This window comes from Lampetra planeri, chromosome 63 (genome assembly GCF_965212315.1).
Source record: "Lampetra planeri chromosome 63, kcLamPlan1.2.h2, whole genome shotgun sequence".
NCBI lineage: Eukaryota > Metazoa > Chordata > Hyperoartia > Petromyzontiformes > Petromyzontidae > Lampetra > Lampetra planeri.
This window is the reverse complement of record NC_136169.1, coordinates 2,551,360-2,568,387: the sequence shown is the minus strand read 5'-3', so window position 1 is coordinate 2,568,387 and position 17,028 is coordinate 2,551,360. Positions and strand designations below refer to the sequence as shown.

Below are 17,028 nucleotides of genomic sequence, written 5' to 3'. Positions count from 1 at the left end.
CTCTCTCCATCAAGCGTCTGCTTGATAACAATGGCGGGGCCGCGTGGCACGCGCCTCCAAGTTAATTATCTGTTGACGTTGTTGCTGCTGCTGCTGTGCTCACGCATCATGGACTTTCCTTGTAAATTAAAACTGGCTAAACGGGACCAAATCAAATAAACTCATCACTCGATCGCACAATGAGAGCGAGCAGGTGTGAGTGGTGACGTCACTGGACGCGCTTTATAAAAGCCGCGACGGGGGCAGCAGCAGCAGTTGTTCAAGTTGCAGACGTCGCTTGCAGGTCTCTGCGCCGCCGCTGTGTTGGGGAAGACGCCTTGTGCTGTGGGGGATCTCTGTGCAACGCGTGGGGTTTACTTGGGTTCGATGAGAGCAGTGCGCAGCGCTGGCTGAGGGTTTAGACCCAACAAATTGTGTTTGGAACAAAGCTGGGTGGTGCTACGTGCTGATGTTCGGTCTTCTTCTTGGTTCTTTCGGTAAAGTCACGTAGAATGGAAATAATAAAATAATACAAATAAAACCTAATAAAATAATTCTCACGACGTTTCGATGGAGAGCAGGTCTGTCGAGAAGACGGAGTCTGAAATGACATTACACGGACAATGAAATGACATTTCAGACTGTCTACTCGACAGACCTGATCTCCACCTGAGGACGGCTGCTTGCGTTGTGGCCGAAACGTCGTGAGAATTATTTTATTGTTTTATTTTTATTATGTCATTCTACGTGACTTTACCGAAAGAACCAAGAAGATGAATCCCTGCAGTCACGAAAGCTTTAAATCGAGATGTTCAGTCGTTTTGCGGTTCGTCACATTGTGGTGTGTAGAGTGAGGTGCCGTGTGCATGATTTGAAGACTGCGACGTGGGCAGCTTCCGTTGTTATTGAAGTTGCAGACGTCGCCTTCAGGTTTCTGCGTGCGGCTACCGCTGCTGCTGTTGGGGGAAGATGCTTTGTGGAGTGGGGATCTCTACAACGCGTGGGTTTTATCTGGGTTCGGCGAGAACAGTTCCCTGGCTGAGGGTCAGGCCATACGGGACAAATTGGTGGTTTTGTGGTTGCCGTGTTTAATCATCTTCACGGGAGTGACGTCCGTCTCGCTCTGTCCTCTGCAGATTCCTCTTTCGTACCGACTCGACCACGTGCATCTCTTCTGCCAAGATGAGTGACCTCCATGCAGCCACCCTGAAGCTCCTGGCCACCTTCCATGAGCTCGCCCACGACAACGCTGTCAAAGATTGTCTGAAGAAAGACAAGTTCAGGAGCTTCCTCAAGGGGGATAAGGGCAAGAGTCTGATCCAGGTGAGGACGTGGCTTTTGATATTCGCATGGACGAGTCCCTCTGTTAATCGTCATATCTTGAGTCTCCGGTTTCATCTTTTTGACCTTGTATCTTCGAATCTCCGTTCTGCATAAAGTTTTAAGTTTGATTGCGTAAATGTGTATCTATCGTTTCAATCTTACACGGACAATTAGTAATGTTTGTGTCGTAACCAAAACGTGACAATTTCTACAGCACACATGTTATGGAGCGCAAACTCAAAACATTTAAAATTAGTTTTTTGCTGTCGCTTGCAGTCGGCTTCATCAGGCGATAGCTATAATTGTAAGTCTGCCTGGTTAAGGTCTGAGAGGGGTAAAAGTGGTGGCATCACTATGGGCCTATCTGAACCAGGTGGCTTAATGTTGTCTAAATTGCAATGCACCATGTTTAACGAGAATGCAGTACCCCCTTTTTAAATCATTTATATTAAGTTTGCGTGCTTGCTTAGGACTGTGCAAATCTTACGGTCGTTTTTTAACCCACTTCCCGTGATCCAATCGAGCTGACATTTTGCACACAGACTCGTTGTGCGTGACAATTTATTTTCGTGAAAATTTTCCCAAAATTCTACACTGTTTAGGGAAATGTTTTTTTAAATATTTAATTACCAATTGCTTAATGGTGGCAGACAATCATCTGAACCATAGGTGGCAGCCATCTCAAGCCAGAGGACGAGCGGACTCGAGCCGCCACGCATATAAAGGATTTATAGTGAAAAACTTTGTTTTTACGGGTTAAAATTTTATGGCTTTGCTTGGTCCGTTTAATCAACACGCAGAAGAATATGCACATGTTTATCCGAGAATATGCAATATATTGGCTGCGCACCGTTAATCAACTTTCAATGAAATGATCTGCATTGGCATTTGAAATTAAACCGGATGTGCGATTTGATTTTTTTGCTGTAGATTTCGCCCATGGTTCTGTCTTTGCCAGTCTGTTACCTCGGTTCATTGTTTTCTCGTAACTCTTGCTGTCGTGATTCCATTCAGAATCCCGTGGATGGGTTCGTGGTGAGCCGCATCCTGAGGGACCTTGGCGATGACAAAGATGGGCACGTCGACTTCCTCGAGTTCGTGATCACCATCGCGGCCTTGAAATTCTGCTGCCACCCCAACTTCCGAGCGCACCACGAGCGGCATGGCAGGAGCCACGCGCTGACCGCATTCAAAGTGTAACGCGGCTGTTTGAAATGATACGGATACTGTGAAATAAACATTTGATCGCATAAACGTGGCGTGCTTGTGACTTGGTACTTTGGTTATAGAAAGTTCTGCAGTGGTTACGCATGCACTGTCCTTTGCAATGTCCACAATTGGCGGCTACCAGGATAAGTCTGGCGATATGAAATCCCAGAAATCCGTTTCCCTGGTTGTGGTTTCATAACTGGAATGCCGAATCAAGTTGACCAAATCTATTCGACGTAGGATAGGGTGCCCTATTGTATACGTGATTGCGTTGACAAGATCTATGCGCAATATCAACAGCACGTATCTAAATATGACCAAGATGGTTATCTGTTTTTACAACCTTAACATTACTATAATCGTAAAGGCTCCATTCCCACGACTGGCATCATAACTGCAACCAACGTGTGCTGTGGATGGTGGCATGAGGGCTGGTTTTCAGCCACATTTGGACCGTTCCGAGTCTGAAATGGGAGGGGGGGGAGTAGAAATGAGATTGGTTGCACTTTTTTTTCAGGGTCTCGGCACTTTCATTTCAATATAACTAGTTTTTCATATTAGCAGACTTTAAACAACTTTGCCCAAGTCCCCAGAAAGCCCGGTGTTCTGCGTGTTTCCCGCGAACATGCCAAGTATGAAATCAAGTAAATGGTTGGACACTTGTGAATTTGTTTAGAGATTACCTCTGAGATGTTGGTGCATGTCCTTGTTTTGCGTTGTGGGAATGACTGAAGTTCAGGTCTGCTGCGTTCATACCGAATTCCTTGAATCCCCCAGGACTGAACTTTACCATAGTTTGTGTAACGCCTACTGAAACGGTGTACATGACACGACGTCTCAATTGTAATGCAAGGCCTAAAAATAAACTAAATGTAGTTGAACAAAATTACAATAAAGGAAACTATAAACTAAAGGTAATTCTAACACTTGAAAGTTCTTTCGAGAGCTGCTCTCACGCTGTTGAAATTGCGGTTGGGCCAAGGAATGCATCAAGTATATTTTACTCATGACGGTTCAATTAAATAATTACAACAGTTGTAATGTGGTGTGCATGCAATTATTCCATTAATATACTTGCAAATACAATTGAGTTTGGTAAGACTTTATTCCGAATAAAACCAATGTATACTGATAATATTTAAGAAATACAAAACCAATATATACAAAGACAATCTGCGTCTCAAACCTCTCGGGTACTTCCAGACCTAGTACAAAGTTGAAGTTTGGTACATGGGTAGTTTTAAGACAATAGGAAACATCTAAAAATCCGAGATTTTTCATTTTAAGGCCCCCAAATCTCGATTTGAAGTGCCCTAAAACATGTTTGTGCGTGTCATACAGAAACTTTTAAATATAATATTGTGGGTTTTTTTGTTTCGGAGCGTTAAACAGCAAATACAATGAAAGGGAGAACCATTGTCCAATCTTTCATTGCTTTTGAGATCTTTCAGATTCAAGAGGTTTTGAACGAAAAAAATATGCATTTATGATGTTCAAATCTGATTAATTAAAACATCGTAGAAGATATGCGCTTACCTTCAGAGTATTAAGTTCATTCATTTTTGAGTAGTTAGTGTCTGATCGTAGATAAAAATTGTCAAAAAATCATTTGAGGTTAATTATTATACTCTGGTTCTTTGAGTAAAGTCACGTAGATAGAATTTGTTTATTAAAAAAAACACGGCGTTTCGGTCGCAACACAAGAGTCCGTCATCAGGTTCATTATTATATTTATTGAAAACCTTTTCCTAGCAAAGGCAGGCTTTATGAACTCGTGATATAAAACCTTCTGCCAAGCTAAATATTAATCGGGGCTCTGTTCTTTTCTCAGCCACGCGGGGGCAACACGAGTCTTGCCGCCTGTGACGGCATCCCAGCGTCTAAGGGGCCGTCCATAAATGACGTCACGCACCTAGCAGGGGGGGGGGGTCTGACGATGTGTGACGAGGGGGGGGGGGGTGAGAAATGTGACGTCACATCAAAATGCGCAACTTTAAATAAATATAGACAACACGTTCTACTTAATTAAATAGACTTTTTGATAAATGTTTTCTCCTACAACATCAGAGTGCAGCGCCACATTAAATACGCACTACAATTACAATAGTTTAAAGCGATTTGAAGCATGTTTTATTTTTGAGGGGAGGGGGCAGAACTTTGTGACGTCATATTTGAGGGGGGTCTGACTTTTTGTGACGCCGTGTGACGAAGGGGGGGGGGGGAGGTCAAAAATCGTCCAAAATCGCGTGACGTCATTTATGGACGGCCCTAACTCCACCAATCACGATCACGCTGCCCTCAATTATGGTCGTTCGTAGTTCTAATAGGGGCACGTTGTTCTCATCGTTGAACACAGTTTGACGCAGTCCACATTATCATCAATTATCCGTTACGATAATCTCAGTTCATATCACCTGCTCCGATATACAGGAGGTGGCAACATGTTGGTCAAGCGACTGCTGTCAAAACATACTGTGGTGTCCCTATACTCTTTGGTTCTTTCGGTAAAGTCATGTAGGTAGAACAAATATATGAGAAAAAATATTTAAAACATTTTTTTTACCTACGTCACTTTACCGGAAAAACCAAAGAGTATGGATTCCTGCAGTCACGAAAGCTTCTAATCGAGATTGTGGTGGACCTCTTTAAAATGCTGGGTGGGCATTGGTTCATCTGCCGCTCGGGGAACTCAACCCGAAGACCTCTGCATTACACATCCAGCGAGCAAACCTTGACACCACGGCAGATCCACGTATATAACACATTCCTGCGGAGGGAGCTGGTAGGAACGTTGGGTTGCTCGGTCAATGGCCTGCAGGGTCAACGGCGGCGTGGTGTATTCCGCAAATAGGCCCGACTGTGAGGGCGGGCACAAGCCGGCGTGAGTAGGTTAAACGTTGAGTTTTATAAGGGCACCACGGGGTGACCAGCCCCTCCCCACCCAGCCCCACCCCTCCCACCCCCCACCCAGCCCCACCCTCCCTACCCAGTCCTCCCCACCCTCCCCACCCAGCCCCTCCCCACCCTCCCCACCCAGCCCCTCCCCACCCTCCCCACCCAGCCCCTCCCCACCCTCCCCACCCAGCCCCTCCCCACCCTCCCCTCCCCACCCAGCCCCTCCTCACCCAGCCCCACCCTCCCCACTCCACCCAGCCCTTCCCTGCACGACGGACGGACGGACACAATAATCTCCTGTGGGCTGGTGTAACCAGGAGGTTCCTACCAGTATATATGTACATATCAGTGAAATCATGAAGTGAAAACGCGGGCATCTCATTTACGTACAATTATCACAGCAGGGGGTTGTGGTGTCGGCTGCGAGTGACCATGTAGCTTTCAATTAATTCGTCTCCGTGCAAACTCCTCCACTCCCTCCATCAAGAGCCCGCTTGATGACAATGCTGGGGCCGCTTGGCACGCGCCTCCCAGTGAATTGCCTGTTGATGTTGTTGCCGCTGTGCTCAGACTTCCCTTGTAAAATAGCCGGGAAACTGGATGAACGGGACCAATCAAAGAGATAATCACTCAAACGCACAATGAGAGCGAGCACGTGTGAGTGGTGACGTCACTGGACGCGCTTCATAAAAGCCGCGACGGGGGGCACCAGTCGTTGTTCAAGTTGCAGACGTCGCTTGCAGGTCTCTGTGCCGCCGGTGTGTTGGGGAAGACGCCACGTGCTATGGGGATCTCTGTGCAACGTGTGGGGTTTACCTGGGTTCGATGAGAGCTGTGCGCAGCGCTGGCTGAGGTTTAGACCCAACAAATTGTGTTTGTTGTACTCTAATTTTAAATGATGTTGATTCACTCAAAACCGGTGGGCTAAAGTGGTGAACTGTTTGTCCTTCGTAAACGTGGTACTTTTTAAATCCTTTATATTAAGTTCGCTTGCTTGCTTAGGACCGTGCAAATCTTTCGGTCTTTATTTAACCCACTTCCCGTGATCCAATCGAGCTGACATTTTCCACACAGACTCGTTGTGCGTGACAATTAATGTTCGTCAAATTTTTTCCCCCAAAATTTTACATTTTTGGACAAAAATATTATATTTAATTACCAATTGCTTAATGGTGCAATGCAATCATCTGACCCATAGGTGGCAGCCATCTCAAGCCAGAGGACGAGAGGACTCTAGCCGCCACGCATATAAAGGATTTATAGTGAAAAACTTTGTTTTTACTGGTTATACTTATTACAGTTTGGCTGTCGGGTGGTGGAGGGTTATAACACATTTATAAATAACGCGATCTAAACCAAAAACCGTTATTTTGAAAGTGTTTGGAGCAAAGCTGGGGGTGCTACGTGGTGTTCGGTCGTTTTGCGATTCGTCACATTGTGGTGTGGTGAGGTGCCGTGTGCATGATTTGAAGACCGTCTCGTTGTCTGTCGTGTCCTCGCAGATTCCTCTTGCGTACCGACTCGACCGCGCATCTCCTCTGCCAAGATGAGCGACCTGCATGCAGCCACGCTGAAGCTCCTGTCCACCTTCAATGAGCTCGCCTGCGACAACGCTGTCAAAGGTTGTCTGAAGAAGGAAAAGTTTAGGAGCTTCCTGAAAGGGGATAAGGGCAAGAGTCTGATCCAGGTGAGACGCAGATTTCATTTTCACATAGAAGAGTCCATCCATTTATCTCATTTTTGTTTATTTATTTGGCATCATACCTTTCCAATCTCCCCTTTCTGACCATGTACGCATACAGTCCACTGCTCCAAATGGGGGTCTTTCTCACACTTTTTGGTTTGACACAAATGTCGCCGTTATTAGCAGTGTGAGCTTAACTTTGGCGCATACAAGGTGGGTTAAAAGCGTGTCGTAGAACCGTGGCATTCCTGCCTGAGTCATCTCCCTATGGCCTATAACGCCGGCTGTTCATGCAGTCGCCTGTCCCAGCTGATCCCATGCCTTGCTTCAAGGTCGAGCACATTATCATCTCGACCCATTTAGTTAACACTGCTTTTTGGAGGAAAGGTGTGTCCAAGCATACTCGTGGCACATACTCATTATCTTTGCACACTACATCGATGTGTATCCAATGTTCATAGCCTCTGGTTTCGGCAGGCATGTGGTGCAACTTCGGACCGTTTTCAGTAATGCTGTTTTGAGTTTCATGCTAAATTTTCATCCCCTCATGGCAAATATTGCATCTTCCACACACAAAGATAATCCTGTCCTACTCTGTAGTTTTGGGTAATTCAATTGTGCCAAATCCCGTGTTTTTAATCTCGCGTGCACTTTTTTTATCCGCCATTTGCCTGAAGTATGCGTTTGTGGATGGTGCGAGGTGCATTGCGATACGTTTCTAAATGCCCTGGGCTTCTCTGCGTGTGCCACCGTTGTGAGCCTCCCTTGCACCAGTTTTACTTGCTAAATATTTTGCCGATGTTCTGCAATCTGTCGCCTAAATCCAGGCGAACTCCTTGTCCCCTCTTGCTTGTTATGCTTCATTCAGAATCCCGTGGATGGGTTCGTGGTGAGCCGCATCCTCCGGGACCTTGGCGATGACAAAGATGGGCAAGTCGACTTCCTCGAGTTCGTGATCACCGTCGCGGCCTTGAAATTCTGCTGCCACCCCAACTTCCGAGCGCACCACGAGCGGCATGGCAGGAGCCACGCGCTGACCGCATTCAAAGAGTAACGCGGCTGTTTGAATGATACGGATGTTGTGAAATAAATCTCGTGGTTGCATAAACGTGCCGTGTTGGACTGTGCTCTGGGTATGGAAACTACCATGGTGGTTTCGCTGCGCTATATTAGCAATGGGGTTGATTTTAGTCTAACACGTAGATCGCGTGATTTATTCGTGTGTCGTAACCCTCCACCACCCGACACGGCCAAACGGTAAAAAAAATGTGTCGCGTTTACAAAAGACAAATAGTTTACTACTTTAGTCCACCGGTGTGTTTTGAAGACTGCATCAACATTTACTATTTTTAAGTCCGACGTTTCGCTGGTCATTACATCCAGCAGCATCGGGACAATTTGCCAGAATAGCGAGGCCCTCCACGTGATCCCGGTCGTAAATAGAGCAGCATGGTGACGATCTTTTAACTCGATCTGGTGCAGCGATTTGAGGGGTTGATCGACTCTGGTTCCACGAATGCGTACAGTCCCATAGCTTTGCGGATTTATTCCAAGCAGTTGTGTTGGAGGCAGTCTCGTTGTTCAGCAAGTGCCAGGAGCGTTTTTGCCGCTTTACAATTAATGGTCTTTCAAGGCAAAATGAGAACTGGACGAGTCACGGGGAGTAAGGGTTTGATACGAGCAACGGGTGAAGCCGAGAGATCTTTACAAAGTTTACAATGTATTTCGGCAAGAAACGTCTGAAAATATACTACAAACATTCCTGTGGAGGGAACTGGTAGGAACGTTGGGTTGCTATGTCAATGGACAGGGTCAACGGCGGCGTGGTGTATTCCGCAAATATGGCCGACTGAGGGCGGGCACAAGCCGGCGTGAGTAGGTTAAACGTTGAGTTTTATAAGGGCACCACGGGGTGACCAGCCCCACCCCACCCAGCCCCTCCCCTTTCCACACAGCCCCACCCCTCCCATTTTGGATGCACGACGGACGGACACAATCCCCTGTGGGCTGGTGGAACCAGGTGGTTCCTCCCAGTATAAGTTGTCTCCATTGTGTTTTATTACAGAACGGGTGAGATGACATTCAACATTTACAATCCAATTGGCAACTATCATGGAGAGGAACATGTTCGCAGGCTCAGACTTGTTCGGCCATCTTGCTATGGGAGGGATATCCTGTCATGGCCAGCAATTTGCATGATTGTACCACAACCATAGGCAACGAAACGCATGAAAATACCAGCATAATATACACGCAAAATGGTGTATTATGAGGTAGACAGAAAAAGATCGCAAGTATCCCCAGCAAGCTTTACGAGTTAAGATAACGTCACTCTTCTTTGTTCGGCGTGATGTTTAATGTTTCATTCCGTGTGCTCGGAGTTTATTAAGGATCTCAAACTCAGTTTAAGAAGAACCCAGCAAGTGGAGCAAACAACACATGCCCCCTATCGCCATTGTTTGCAGAGGTTCGTGGTGCAGAGGTTCATGGTGCAAAAAGTCACGTAGAAGGGAAGTAATAAAATAATAAAAATAAAACATAATAAAATTATTCTCACGACGTTTCGGCCACAACGCAAGCAGCCGTCCTCAGGTAAAAACCAGGTCCGTCGAGGCGACGGACCTGGTCGAGGCGACGGACCTGGTTTTCACCTGAGAACGGCTGCTTGCGTTGTGGCCGAAACGTCGTGAAAATTTCATTTTATGTTTTATTTTTATTATTTCCCTTCTACGTGACTTTACCGAAAGAACCAAGAATATGAATCCCCGCAGTCACGAAAGCTTTAAATCGAAAAATAAAACCATCCAATTTACGCAATTGATGTGGAAAGCCCAACGACGTGATCTGTCTTCTCACAAATTAGTTTAAGAAATAGTAGTAGGTTTTTACCCTTTAAACTGGTACAAAACTGACACCTTTATACAAAGCATCATGTTTGCAATAACCGCAACACAAGCAGCCAAAATGCCAACAAAAAGAAACAACTCTGATAATGATAATGATATGCACTGTCCTTGAAGTTGATTGGTCCACACCCGAGACAGCTTTTCTTAGAGCCTAGTCTCCATTGGTGTTGGACCAGATGACGCCAAAAGGCGTAGAACTCAAAAACAGCACACTATCAGAGTATTTAGAGCTCGGGGTAAGCTTCTTTTTGTTTGCATTTTGACTGCTTGTGTTGTGGTTATTGCAAACATGATGCCTTGTATAAAGGTGTCAGTTTTTGTACCAGTTTAAAGGGTAAAAACCTACTACTATATTTTGCCACTGGTAAAAGAGGTCTCATAGTGTAGTTTAAGAAAGTTTAGGCGCATCCACAACTCGACAAGACGATGTGATGGTACGGAAACTGCGACTTTGGTATCAGTCAGTGTCTTAAGATACATCTGTGAGTCGGCATAAAAGTTCAAATGTACAGTAGGCGGTGAAGTTGCTGTTTGTAATCTCAATTGAGTAATATGCAGGTAATATTTCAGCATTTGGATGTTTGGCCAATATCGGTTACACTTCTTTTTTTAGCTATGGGAGGAAACTGGAGAAACTGGAGGAAAATCATGCTGAACAGGGGGAGAACAAATACACTCCTTGCAGAAAGATGCCTGAGATGGGAATTGAAACCACGCTAATCTTGCTGTGAGGCACAGGTGTTACCACTGCCTAACTCTACCACCATACAAGTATACAAGCCAGAGGCTAGTTCAGCTTCTGATGTGAAATGTAGTGTTTGTTTTATGCATAAAGACCAATATACACTAGACATTTCCATTGCAGTCAATGGCGATGCAATCACATTGCACGGTTTGCACCCGATTCGCTTCCAACAATTGCAAGAATTCCAGGTGAAATGCTTTACCACTGAGGGCGATGCATGCGAGTGCAATATTGTCGCAAAAGATAGAAACACATGCATACGTACATACACAGAAACAAATATTCCCCTTGTAGTCTTCAACAATCTGTTGGGGAACAAGCTAAAGCTGTTAGGGAGTACCGATGATGACCAGAATACGACACGAGGGGGTGGTTTGGCTCGCACCAAACATGGCCATGTGATGTTTACACACTACACCAGGTACTCATTAAATGGTGATTTGATCTAGTGAAGGCCCATAACCCGTTCAGATATTCATCACTGATATTTGGTCTGTGAGCAGGAATCAACCTCACTCGCCGGGGTTCATAGTGCAGTGCGTTAACCACTACACCTACCGCTCCCCACATACACACAACATGCAAACACATACGTACGTTGACTCATGCATACACGCATATTGCACATGCACACAGCAACACGCGTACACGTATGGAGTGTGACTGCATGAAACCGCATCGCGACCATTTTTACACTGTAATAACGTTGCAATACTGTCGAAAGTAATGCGAACGAAAGTGCTCCATAGGATTGCAATCCATCAGGTGCACAGAAATTGCACGGTGTATTACATTAGGTACGGAAGTCAATGACAAGATTCAAATAAGCCGCTCTTGCACACGGGACCATCTTGGTCTTACACGTTCTCACCTGGATCAACGGATAAACTTAAATCATTCATAACAGTGGGTAGGACATGTCACTAGATGATTGATGGTAGGTAGATGAGTGCGTAGAGGGGAGTTGAGCAATACAAGAGGGGAAGATGAAGACGGGGGCGAGTTCACGGAGGATCTTAAAAGTCAGTGAGAGCGATCGTGAAATTGATCTGGTATCGGATTGGAATATATATACACAGACATAATTTCAACCGTGATGATGGTTACAAACTGAGTAACCATTGGAAAGATGTGATTAACCATGCAAAAAAGATTTAACTACACTTATTTGGACCATCTTATTTGACAGACAACTATTACAGGTTATTGATAGACAGCCAGTTTTGTTTTACCAGGTTTAGTTTTTTCTTTTTTCAAACTTTTGTTATGTAGGCTAGGCGTAGTCACAAACCGCACCTCTCCATAACAAAGGCTCAGTCTTTTGTTATGCAGTCTATTCTTAGTCTTAACCCTCACCTTACCATATTAATAAAAAGTGTGCCGTACTTGGCCCTTCCCCTCTTCAACCATTATATATACGGAGTGGTAGCTCTTGTAATCTCTCATTTACTTGATACAGCTGTCGTGGCTGTGACGGTTCCACCTGAAGACGGAAACATGTGTTGCCTCCGAAACGTCGTGATTTTTTATTTTATTTTACTTTTATTAATTTTAATTTTTTACCTACGTGACTTTACCGAAAAAACCTAAGAATATTGGGAGACAGTCGAACGGCGGGAGCGTAGAAGCCACTTGGTTCCGTTTACGGGTGCCGACGACAGCTGTGGAATCTTCCACGACTCAGGGCCGATGGAGGCTTGTGCAGCACGCCGATGTCAGTGGCTGGACAGTCCACCGTGTTTGGTGAAGGTTGCATCACGGTCGAGATTATTAACCAGCGATGAGGGAGTCTGTACGAACCACAAGGCAGACACACACGCACACGCCGGAACAAGCGCACCGTTAATTCACAACGAGCTGTCGAGCCCAGTTCACCATCCCTGTGTAATAAGAGCCTATGTCAGATTCACGTGGTGATCGGCTTTGCCGGTCCCGCTTTACAGCCAATGGGGGGAGAGCCTGGGAGCATGGCCCCGGCGTGATCACGGGATGTCAGCTAGGTGATTGGTTTCGTTGGTCTTGGCCTCAGCCAATGGGAAGACAAGTCGGGGGCGTGGTCCCGGGAGTTGATGGGGGATCTGGAACATTCGGCGCAGGCTATTGAGGATTGGCTGGAGTGTACCACGTGACCCAGGCATTAAATAAGGGGAGAGAGGAGAGACACGGGGTCAGACACGGAACTAAGAGAGGGAGAGGCCACGCGCGAGTGGGGCTCCGGGTGCCACGTGGTGGTGGGTCTCTGGTGACTGACTGCCCGCTTCCCGTTGCCTGCCAGCAACGGGGAGTGTTTGTGAACTGCAAAGGAAGTGAAATAAAAGGACCGATTCTACAAGCCGTCTCCAGCGTGTCATAACACTTGTTATGCAATAAGTGTAGCAGCACCGGGAGTGGGAGTCAAACCGTTGCCTCCTCACCACCGCCCTCCTGGTTGTACTGGACGAGCGACTCAGCCCAGACATCGGGGACCTTCAGTGCCGGTCGCGGCTGCCGGCAGAAGCAGCAGTAGAGAACTCCTGTGGGAGACACGGCACGTTAATACTGGTAGGAACCTCCTGGTTACACCAGCCCACAGGGGATTATTGTGTCCGTCCGTCCGTCGTGCATCCAAAAATAGGAGGGGTGGGGCTGGATGGAGAGGGGAGGGTGGGGAAGGGCTGGGTGGGGAGGGTGGGGAGGGGAGGGTGGAGAGGGGTGGGGCTGGGTGGGGAGGGGCTGGGTGGGGAGGGTGGGGAGGGGCTGGGTGGGGAGGGTGGGGCTGGGTGCTTGGTGGGAGGGGTGAGGCTGGGTGGGGAGGGGCTGGTCACCCCGTGGTGCCCTTATAAAACTCAACGTTTAACCTACTCACGCCGGCTTGTGCCCGCCCTCACAGTCGGGCATATTTGCGGAATACACCACGCTGCCGTTGACCCTGGCCATTGACCGAGCAACCAACGTTCCTACCAGCTCCCTCGCCAGGAATGTGTTTCAGCAGTCGCTCACCGGGTGGGCCTTTATGACGTTGCTCAAATTCAACAAACGTGCGAACGTGTCAATTGAAACTGTCATCGTGCTGCTTGTTGCTGACCGTTTTGACGTGCGGGTCTGTGCTCAGCAACTTTGTATATCGTTTATTGTTAAATTTAAAACACAGTTCCTATGATTACTGTTGTTACATTGTTTTTACAGCTTTATTTTGGTGATTCGAAAACATATGGTTAATCTAAGTTGACTTATGGTTGTTGTTGGCTTGCACCACATTGTGATGTTTTGCACACAGCGTTTTAATAAAAAAGAAATTGGGAATATTTGATGGTTTATTCCAGGATGTTTCTGTTGCGCGTCGTTGCTTTTGGATGTTCTGTGTTCATATTTAGTTTGTTGCGGTTGCACCCGACTTAAGAGCCGCATGGCTCACAGGGCTATACCTAATAAATGAAACTTGAACTGTGTATTTATTCTAGATTTGAAGCTTTCGTGACTGCAAGGATTCATATTCTTAGGTTTTTTCGGTAAAGTCACGTAGGTAAAACATTTAAATTAATAAAAGTAAAATAAAAAATAAAATGAAAACCACGACGTTTCGGAGGCAACACAAGCTCCCGTCTTCAGGTGTAACCGTCACAGCACGATAGCTGTATCAAGTGAGAGAAATTCAAAGAAAACAGTCCTTGTATATATATACTGGTTGAGGGTGGGAGGAGCCAAGGTAGGCACCTGGATATTATTGTTGTGAGGTTTGGTGCGGCTGAAGCACGCTGCTAGGAATGAGCCTTTGTTGTGTAAACTAGGTGCGGCTGCTGTAAAGGTGCGTGTAAATGGGACTGAGCCCTTTGTTATGTAGAGGTGATGCGGCTGAAATCGCTGCCAGGACCGTGTAAGCTAGTTTATTTTATTTTACGTACAATATATATTTAAAATAATAATAACAATAAAAGTTTTCAGCCGAACAGAATTGGCCCTCACCGAGCAGCAGCAGAGTGAGGATCGGAAACACAATGGCGGCCACGCCGTCGAATCCGAGGCCCACCGACCCAGCGGGGGTCACGCAACCCGAGCCCTTGAGTAGGCCCAAGCAGTGGCAGGCACGCACGGTGATTTGTCTCGCCTCTCCGAGTCCCTCCCGGTCCCTCAGCAGCACCGAGAGCTGGTGCACCCCGGGCAGGGGGCCCCTGCCTGAAGGGGTCACACGTGCCTGCAATCGTGCGTTCGTGGCTTGATAGAGGAAAGGGGGGCACGGGTGGGATGGTGGGGTGGGGTGCAATGGTGGCAGTAGAGGTATAAGTAGAAGCAATGGCAGGGGTAGCAGCAACATGGTGATACAAATTTTTTAGTATCTTTGAATAAATGACTAGCACTGTAATAATAAACTTTGTATGTCTATGGGGTTTACATGCCTCATACCCATATTGCCTTCTCATTGACCCCAACATGGCCATTATGAACTCCCTGATAAAGTCATGGAGTATACTGAACCCCAAGGGTTGAATGATAACGAGTTTTTATATATATGTAGTAGGTTCGAATTAGGTGCACACACACGCAGCTTGGAGGCAACACTATTTATTAAACGGTAAGTAATATAACACTGTACATAAGGTGGTGAGCACCTTCCTCAACTCACTAACACTCTGGAACACGACACAGACTGGACCAGGCAGGCAACGGCCTGCCTGGCCCAGGACGACGACTCGGGACTTGACGACCGATGATGTCTTCACTTTGGAGTACAGTACAACAGCCTCGCTCTGCGTTCACACCACGCTTATATCTCGTTTGGCGTGGCTGGCTCCGCCCCGGCGTGGCTGGCTCTCTTCAGGCCACGCCTCCCTTCCCAGGACACGCCTCACTTCCCCCACCTCTGGGAAGGTCCGGATCCCTCCAGCACGTGACCCCCCAGGCACCCCCTTGGGGCCCCCAGCCCTCGTACAGGCCGACACAGTAGTGACCATTCTATGTCACTACATCACCCCCCCCCTGTATAAACACACAGCCGTCCCCGGCTGTAACACAACTGTGAAAAATCGAAAAGGTGTGCCTCCGAACCAGCAACATCAATAAATGACTGGCGACCGATAAGAAATACAATCACGTAATATATACAGAATCGACGACGGTAAAAGGGAACCGCACAGAAAACGGGGAATTAACAACAAATATACATGAAAACTGGCTAACCCACTTACGCTCCAGCACAGCCCCCCCCCCCCCCCCGTTAGAATCACGCATGCAATGACAGTCACCCGTTAGCACCCCCCCCCGCCTTTCCGACGTGGCGTCACAACCAGTAGCACGCGTCGGCCATATCGGGGGGGAATTTCCATGTTACCACCCCACCGCCTTTCCGACGCGGCGTCACAACCAGTAGCACGCGTCGGCCATATCGGGGGGATTTTAACCCAGTCTCTCTCCAAGACTCGCATCGCAGCATATAGCTGTACCGACCGAGCTGAGACGACCCAGTCTCTCACTCACTGCACAACATGCACCCTAACAACTGAGGGATACAGTCTCAACGTAACAGGACAACTCCACCTGAACCTTACGAATCTCCAGCCCACTGTTTCAACGCGCCTCGGAGGGTCTCAACCTCCGAGCCGTAAGGTCAAGCTGTCAGCCATAGCATGACGGGACCACACTCCCCGAGCCATGTGAGCGCACAGCCCACAAGGCTAGACAAGCCACAGAGTGTCTCGATCTCCGGGCTGTCAGGTCAAGCCGTCAGACACAGCATGACAGGACCACACTCCCCGAGCCATGTGAGCGCACAGCCCACAAGGCTAGACAAGCCACAGAATGTCTCGATCTCCGGGCTGTCAGGTCAAGCCGTCAGACACAGCATGACGGGACCACACTCCCCGAGCCATGTGAGCGCACAGCCCACTAGGCTAGACAAGCCACGGAGTGTTTCAATCTCCGGGCTGTCAGGTCAAGCCGTCAGCCATAGCATGACGGGACCACACTCTCCGAGCCATGTGAGCGCACAGCCCACTAGGCTAGACATGCCACGGAGTGTTTCAATCTCCGGGCTGTCAGGTCAAGCCGTCAGCCATAGCATGACAGGACCACAACGTTCATGTTAGACACGCAACACTCACTGGGCCATCCTGGTCAGGACCTGCGCCCCAAGATAGGTGACAGCCAGCAGCACAATTCCAAATCCCTGGCAGCATGTCACCATCGCAATTTAACACCATCACAACACATACAATTTGAATTATGATCCCCCACAGAACTGATCCAATGCCGAACAGGTACGTACAATTTGTGACGATCCCGAATATTCAATGGTCACAACAATACACCTCACA

General features: G+C 47.4%; 3 protein-coding genes across 4 annotated transcripts in view; 2 read left to right on the top strand and 1 right to left on the bottom strand.

Annotated features, from left to right (window-relative positions):
* Nucleotides 1-167: 167 nt before the first annotated feature.
* LOC144736853 (protein S100-A1-like) lies at nucleotides 168-2,556 on the top strand. Its single transcript, XM_078619503.1, has 3 exons — nucleotides 168-283; nucleotides 1,116-1,302; nucleotides 2,317-2,556. The coding sequence occupies exons 2-3, from the start codon at nucleotides 1,162-1,164 to the stop codon at nucleotides 2,500-2,502; spliced, it is 327 nt and encodes a 108-aa protein (XP_078475629.1). The 5' UTR covers nucleotides 168-283; nucleotides 1,116-1,161; the 3' UTR covers nucleotides 2,503-2,556.
* Nucleotides 2,557-6,048: 3,492 nt separating this feature from the next.
* LOC144736855 (protein S100-A1-like) lies at nucleotides 6,049-8,198 on the top strand. 2 transcript variants are annotated; one of them, XM_078619508.1, is made up of 3 exons: nucleotides 6,049-6,149; nucleotides 6,909-7,093; nucleotides 7,959-8,198. In XM_078619508.1, the coding sequence occupies exons 2-3, from the start codon at nucleotides 6,953-6,955 to the stop codon at nucleotides 8,142-8,144; spliced, it is 327 nt and encodes a 108-aa protein (XP_078475634.1). In that variant the 5' UTR covers nucleotides 6,049-6,149; nucleotides 6,909-6,952; the 3' UTR covers nucleotides 8,145-8,198. The 2 variants fall into 2 exon arrangements, with proteins under 2 accessions (XP_078475634.1, XP_078475635.1); XM_078619509.1 differs by having other exon boundaries at nucleotides 6,117-6,164.
* A 3,289-nt stretch (nucleotides 8,199-11,487) lies between these two features.
* Nucleotides 11,488-17,028, bottom strand: part of LOC144736851 (cadherin-13-like) — a 52,212-nt gene continuing 46,671 nt past the window's right edge. The window contains exons 13-15 of the mRNA XM_078619501.1: nucleotides 14,684-14,932; nucleotides 13,142-13,254; nucleotides 11,488-12,531 (exon numbers count right to left, since the gene is read on the bottom strand). Coding sequence (XP_078475627.1) covers nucleotides 12,457-12,531; nucleotides 13,142-13,254; nucleotides 14,684-14,932 — 437 coding nt within the window. The 3' untranslated portion in view covers nucleotides 11,488-12,456. The remainder of the gene's footprint in view (nucleotides 12,532-13,141; nucleotides 13,255-14,683; nucleotides 14,933-17,028) is intronic.